Source organism: Argiope bruennichi, chromosome 10, assembly GCF_947563725.1.
Source record: "Argiope bruennichi chromosome 10, qqArgBrue1.1, whole genome shotgun sequence".
NCBI classification, from domain to species: Eukaryota; Metazoa; Arthropoda; class Arachnida; order Araneae; family Araneidae; genus Argiope; species Argiope bruennichi.
Genome location: NC_079160.1, coordinates 29849296 through 29855687, shown reverse-complemented (window position 1 = coordinate 29855687; position 6392 = coordinate 29849296). Strand labels below are relative to the sequence as shown.

Below are 6392 nucleotides of genomic sequence, written 5' to 3'. Positions count from 1 at the left end.
TAATTTTCAAAACTACCATTTTTGAAGCGAAAAACATCCATTCCTCGTATAAGAGGTTTATTATCAGTGGTTAATTTTCTGTAACTGTATTCTCAATTTCAACTTTTAGAGACTCTAGGTGGTTCCAATTCCAACAAAAGTATGCTGAATCATGCCTGGTGTGTTCAGTTAGTTTTGAATAGCATTATGTCTGAAGTAAGGCTTTGTTTGATTTTCTTAGTATATTCTTTCAAATATATATTCAGTCAAAATCCTCAAACGGAACAAAATCTGACAACGAGTTGAAAATCTCATCTGTATTCAAACAGATGTCAAATGGAATGACTTCTGGTTGCCTATCGAAATCAAAAAGTACTCACTCAATCTGAAGGAGGGTTTACACTCAGCAAGTTCATAGTAAGTAATATAGATTCCAGTAAGTCATGCCTGCGCAGAAAGAAGACTGGGCATGCGCAGACAATAGCAAGTTCTCGTATCAGTGATAAGCACTTGTTACTGTACAGTTTTTAAGCATGCTTTGATGATATTTAGCTGCCTGAATGTAAATCCTACTTGAAATTAGATATAGAATATTTTTATCCAAACGAACGATATGGCAATCTACAATGAATATTCTGTGTTCAGATACATTGAATTAGACGATGCTAGAAACATTGCGAAATACGGATCCATTGTTCACAAGTCGATTACATACTTAGATTTAAATTTTGGTGAATATTCTACTTATAAAAAAGAAATGGCAGCTTTAAAAACTGATTCGTCAAGAAATTCTGAAGTTCGCTGTGAGCCAAAAGGATTTACGAGAAACCATGCGCTGCGTAGAAAATCTGTGTGTCCTTCTTTAAATTTGGAATTGCCATCTAAATACACTTACCGTGTTCTACTGTACACTGATATGTGTTCATGCTGTGTTGAAAGGGATGACAAAAGCGTTTATGTCGATCGTTTTTACGTCGATGAAATCTGGTACAAAAGAACTTTTCAAAGGTTTGTAGTTCTGCATGTTAAGCAAGCCGAAAGAAAATTGGATTCCTTAACAAATTTTTTTGAGTTTATTGACGAAGGAAGCTTTTATGAAAGTGAAGAAGTTTTAATTTTCCATTACATGAACATTTTATGCATCGAATGTTCTGATAGAGTGAAAGGTGTTTTTATTGTTATGAATATTGTAGGATATGAAGATGATCCGGAAATAGTGAACGAATATTTCATCTATCCAAATTACATTTCAAACGAAAACAGTTTACCTCAACACATTGATTTTGGCGAAGATATTGTATGGTTGTTAATACGTTTGGCATTATATAGATTCGTACCATTTGTTTTGAAACATGGAATTTCTTCCACGTCTAAACAGATAGATCTTGATATATGTGATAAGAGAAGGTGAGTATTTTTTAAATTATAGATAATTTTTTAATTATTTTAATACTAGCCATCTTTGGCGACCAGATTGCTCTCCAAGACTGTTCATCTTTTTAAGTAATTAAACGATTAAACTAAGCGAAACTTCTGAAGGGCGGTTGTAACGCACTTCAAGCGTTCTTTTACATTTTAAAACATTAAAACTTTTAAAACGCGGTTGAAGTGTAATATAATGTGCCCCCGAGTTTGTCGCAAATATGGTAACCCAATGAAAGGATCTTCTAGCAACCCTAATGCTGCTTTGTTTATTACTTTTACAGTGTTTGAGTTGTACATGAACTTCAACTATTTTATGAAAAATGTTGAATTAAAAGTAATAAAAAATATCAATTAAAGATTTTAATTTAGTTTGGTATTATGATTAAAAGTTTTTTTTTTATTGCTAATAGGACACTGTAATGTTATTTTTAATGTGAATACAAACAGAAAATATTTATTCTTTTCCAAAAATTAAATGTCTTCATGCGTTCCATAAATTGCTGAATTATTAATGTATGAAATCATCTGCAATGGAATTCCTTGCATTTTTAGTAATTCTGTTTCTGATCTGACGGTTTCCTTGATAATTCATTATGTCTCTGATTGGGGATGATTTTTTTTTCTATAAATAATACAGATGATATCAACGAAAAAGAGGAATAAGGTTAATACTCCCCTCCCTGGAGTTAAAAAAGAGATATACAACCTTATTTTTTTATCACCTGATCACGATTTAAAACTACGAAGCCCATTTTAAAATAATCCTGGTTTTGCTTTAAACAGTTAATGATAATTCAAATTTTTCGTGAGTAGTACGAATTCACATTTAGTTTGTTGAGGATTCAAATTATACATTGCATGCGGCGCTCCCAGAGTCCGCACATTTTCGAACCCTCTAGAAACATGCTTGGCAAGCAATAAGATGCATATATGCACATTTTTAATTTGCATTTGGTATTATATTTACATAAAGTATTCTTAAATACTACTATATATTTTATACATGCATTTATTATACAAGATTTTTTTACATTTTAACTATTTGTTTTACAGACTTGAATAATGCTTTAGAGTGTGTATTTGGTAAAGCATATTCCCTTGTGCAATGATGTTCGGCACGATTTGCAGCAGTATCTTGTTTCAAGACATTAAAGATCACTCACGAATTTCCTCGTGTTTCGCGTCCCATATGTTACGTACTGCTCACGAGTTTTCTCGTATTGCGTGTTCCGTCTGTTATTGCTTCATAAATAACAAGTTATGAGGATTTTAGAGCGTACAAGTTTGCCCAAAAACGTGCTGTCCCAGAAGTATGTTTTACAGATTTCTTTGTGGTAGTTAATTTGTTAAATATTTGCCTCTGGTTGGTTATGCATCGATTTAGCCAAAGAAACATGAAACGAGTTATCTCGTAACTGTCGCACTGCTAAAAACGGGAAATCCCGTCACTCGTACGAAATGTGTTAACAATAATCAGAAAGTATATTACAGAATTTTTATGTAATAAGATAGCATGTTAGAGCTATGAATTCAGTTTCTTGATATATTAAACTTTTTTCTTTTCACAAATATTTATTAAACCGAATATTGATTACTGGAACTTAGATCTAGGATCTGATCAAATAAATCAGTTGCATTTAAATACAAGATGTCCATAAAAAATCCATATTTCTCAGAGGAATTTGCAAATGAAAATAATGAGCGGAAAGGAAAGATATTTTAAATATATTGTTGTTACTTATGGCACTTGCACAAGCCCGCTGATTAATCTGTCAGTGATTTAACCCTAGTTTTTGCAGTAGCTTCTGAGGGTAGAGGGCCCCTGGGCACCAGAGGGCAGACTTCTAGCTCATATGAAGATGACACTAACACATTCGCTTGCACAACTCCTTTCTTATGGAGGGGGGCTCTGGCACACACTTCACAAATAGAACACAGGGTAAGGAACGACCATGCCCGAACTTGAACCCGGGATGCCTAAATCATGGGGAAGACACGTTGCCCTTAGGCCAGGACACTGGCAATTTTAAATATTGACTACGGAAGGCTTGAGGAAATGAATACTATTTAAAATTCTATGTAGTTCTATCTATACTTCGGAACTTCTGAACGAAAGAGGGTAACAAAGAACACACGAATGAAGTAAGCAACATTTCATTAAAGTTCAACTGATGGTGCCGCTGTGGCCTGTTGGTCTCGTCTTCGGAACCGGAGGGTTCCAGGTTCAAGGACCGATTCCATCGGAAATCCGTCGCTTGAGCGGGTTTGGTATACGGGGCCTCTGAAAAATATTTGGAACATTTAATAGATTCAACAGGTTGAATTTGGAGGTCATCCAGATGCATTTTCTACTGATGTACCAGAGTTCATTAACAATCTCCATCAGATTTTAAGTTGGAAAATTTGCAACTTTTTAATGTTTTGGACTGAAGTGGTTTCCCAAACAAGAAAATTTTATTGCTACAATCGATTACACATCGCTGACAACAAGTGGTACACAACAATGACAAGTTTTACATATCAGTGATATGATTTCAATTAAAAACGTCATATCTATTATAATTGATTTATTATATTATTATACATTGTTGCCACAATCAAATTTATAATTCTCAAATTTTATTCTCACTCCTAATAATATCATGTAATAACTATGTTCATTTTCTTTTCATTAGAAACGACAGAAGAAGGCATAGTCTTATGCATGATATTCGTCGCTTGCTTTATTTTCATGAAAAAAGTTCACAAAATCCGGAAATAACCGGTTATCATCGGTTGATCCATCTTACAGGCGAAGCTTTGACTCTACTGTGGCGCTCCACCCCTGATGTTCTTCTGAGTAAAAATGAAATCGAATCTTTTTCCAGAAAACAATGCTGTCCTTCAATAATGTCAGACGAAAAATTTCTTAGGTTGTACGAGAAAATAGTTGGCGTCATTCCTTCCAATACTACGCCAAGGTCATTGACTCATTACAGCCGTTTAATCATCCGAAAAGCCATGGCTCTTAATCTGCAGTTGCCGGATGGAATCAGCAAAGTAGACCTACCTCTAAATCTAAAATCATTTTTGAATCTAGAATGCTAAATAGTATATATTCAATCCGTTGTGTAAAGAGAGAAGAAAATATGATCAAACACTTGTAAATTATTTTCAACAGCTTTTAATAAATGTTTTTACAGTGTCATTGATTTTTAATACTATATGTATCTACAGTTCAACATTAAATATTAATGAACAAAAGTCTAAATTTCTCGCTATGATAAAAAAAAAATTATATAAAACTTCTCTTTATCACTTTACAAATAAAAATTACTGATTAGATTTTTTTTTTTTTTATCTTCAAATTTTACTAACAAATGCAATGTAGCAGAGGGGAGGTTTTACTAAATGTTTCGTAGCAAACGTTTAAATATTAATTTCTTTTTATTATTTAACATTATTTTTCTATTGCGCATGCGCAATAAACATCATGACGGATCCCAAGATTTGTTTAATAAATTAAACTTGAATTAGGAAAAACGTGGAAAAGTTAAATATTTTTTTTTTTTTTTAATTTTTTCATCTTACTGATTTTAAAAAGTGTTCCATTCCGTTAAGAAATGATTTCCTGTCCCGTGTTCCTTAAAAATGTATTCATAAGTTTGTGGTGACGCTTTATAAGCCAGATAACAGCTACGAGACATGAGAAATTTCTTTTGTCTAGTGGTCTTGTTACTCGGCTACGAACCCAAAGGTTGCGAGTTCGGTCCTCGCCTATCGCCAGTAGCAACATTGGTTACCCGATGACGAAAATACGCAAACTTCATACAACTGTTGTGGCGCCCTCTACCAGAAATAAATAAATAAATAAAAATGAAGCTGACAAATAATCGGCCAATAAGAGAAAAAAATGCAGCTGATAAATAATCAGCCAAAAAAAAAAAAAAAATGGATAAGACGCTACAGCCAATATATCACCACTAATAACAGCAAAAACAGGACAAAAAAATCGTTCGTCTCACCTCCGACGCACTGAAGGGGGAGTAATGTGGTGACGCTTTATAAGCCAGATAACAGCTACGAGACATGAGAAATTTCTTTTGTCTAGTGGTCTTGTTACTCGGCTACGAACCCAAAGGTTGCGAGTTCGGTCCTCGCCTATTGCCAACAGCAACAAGTTCCCACTCACAATGTTTATTTAGCATTTGCATCTTTCTTCTAAAATTTATTAACAATTTATGAAAAAAATTAGTATTCTTCATTTTCTAAAAAAAAAATCTTTTGGAACACTCAATAATTTACGAGAATCTGCCCGTTCTTTAAAATTTTTGATGAAAGAATTTCTCATTTTAATCAAAAAATAAAGCTTCGCATGATGAAGAGATTTTTATTGCAGTAGATACCTCTTAATGTGAACACGATTGATGTCATCGTTCGCTTTATATCATCTAAATCCTCTTGTCCCAAAAGGATATATTCAAATGCACACAAAAATACTCGCTTAGAGTGATTCGTTAAGAATTGACAGATTCTTCATTTTCAAATAGCGTTAACGATTTAATTTGGAGGAATATTGAGAATTTCGAGTAAATTTTCTTTAAGTAATGGTCTGTTCCTTGTTTAATTGGAAAACAGGTGAGCGGGAAAGTGAGGAGGAAGGTCGATGATTGACCACTTTGTGGCTAGGAGCCAAATGTCTCGAAGAGAATGTCAGTTTGGTGAATCGGTCAGTGTTCCTGCGACCTGTCCAGACGGCAGATGAGGCACACATTTCCCCTTCGACCCATCTTCTGATTTTCTGGGATGCTTTGATGTTTGTCCAGTTTGTCGGTAAACTAGACAGGTATCAAAGCACCCCAAAAAACGGCAAGAGGGGCTGAAGGGGGGAACGCTTGGCTCGTCTGAAGATTCTCCGGTTGTAGGAACGCCGCTTTATGAACGGATTAATGATACAGATAGCAGTCGGCTACAGCAAATCTTGTCGATAACTGCTACGTTCAGTGGTG

The 6392-nt window shown here is 34.3% G+C and overlaps 1 protein-coding gene across 1 annotated transcript; it reads left to right on the top strand.

Moving 5' to 3' along the window:
- The first annotated feature begins 400 nt into the window (after positions 1-400).
- LOC129988798 (uncharacterized) lies at positions 401-4570 on the top strand. The gene is made up of 2 exons (XM_056097070.1): positions 401-1386; positions 4080-4570. The coding sequence occupies exons 1-2, from the start codon at positions 593-595 to the stop codon at positions 4489-4491; spliced, it is 1206 nt and encodes a 401-aa protein (XP_055953045.1). The 5' UTR covers positions 401-592; the 3' UTR covers positions 4492-4570.
- The last annotated feature ends 1822 nt before the right edge of the window (positions 4571-6392 follow it).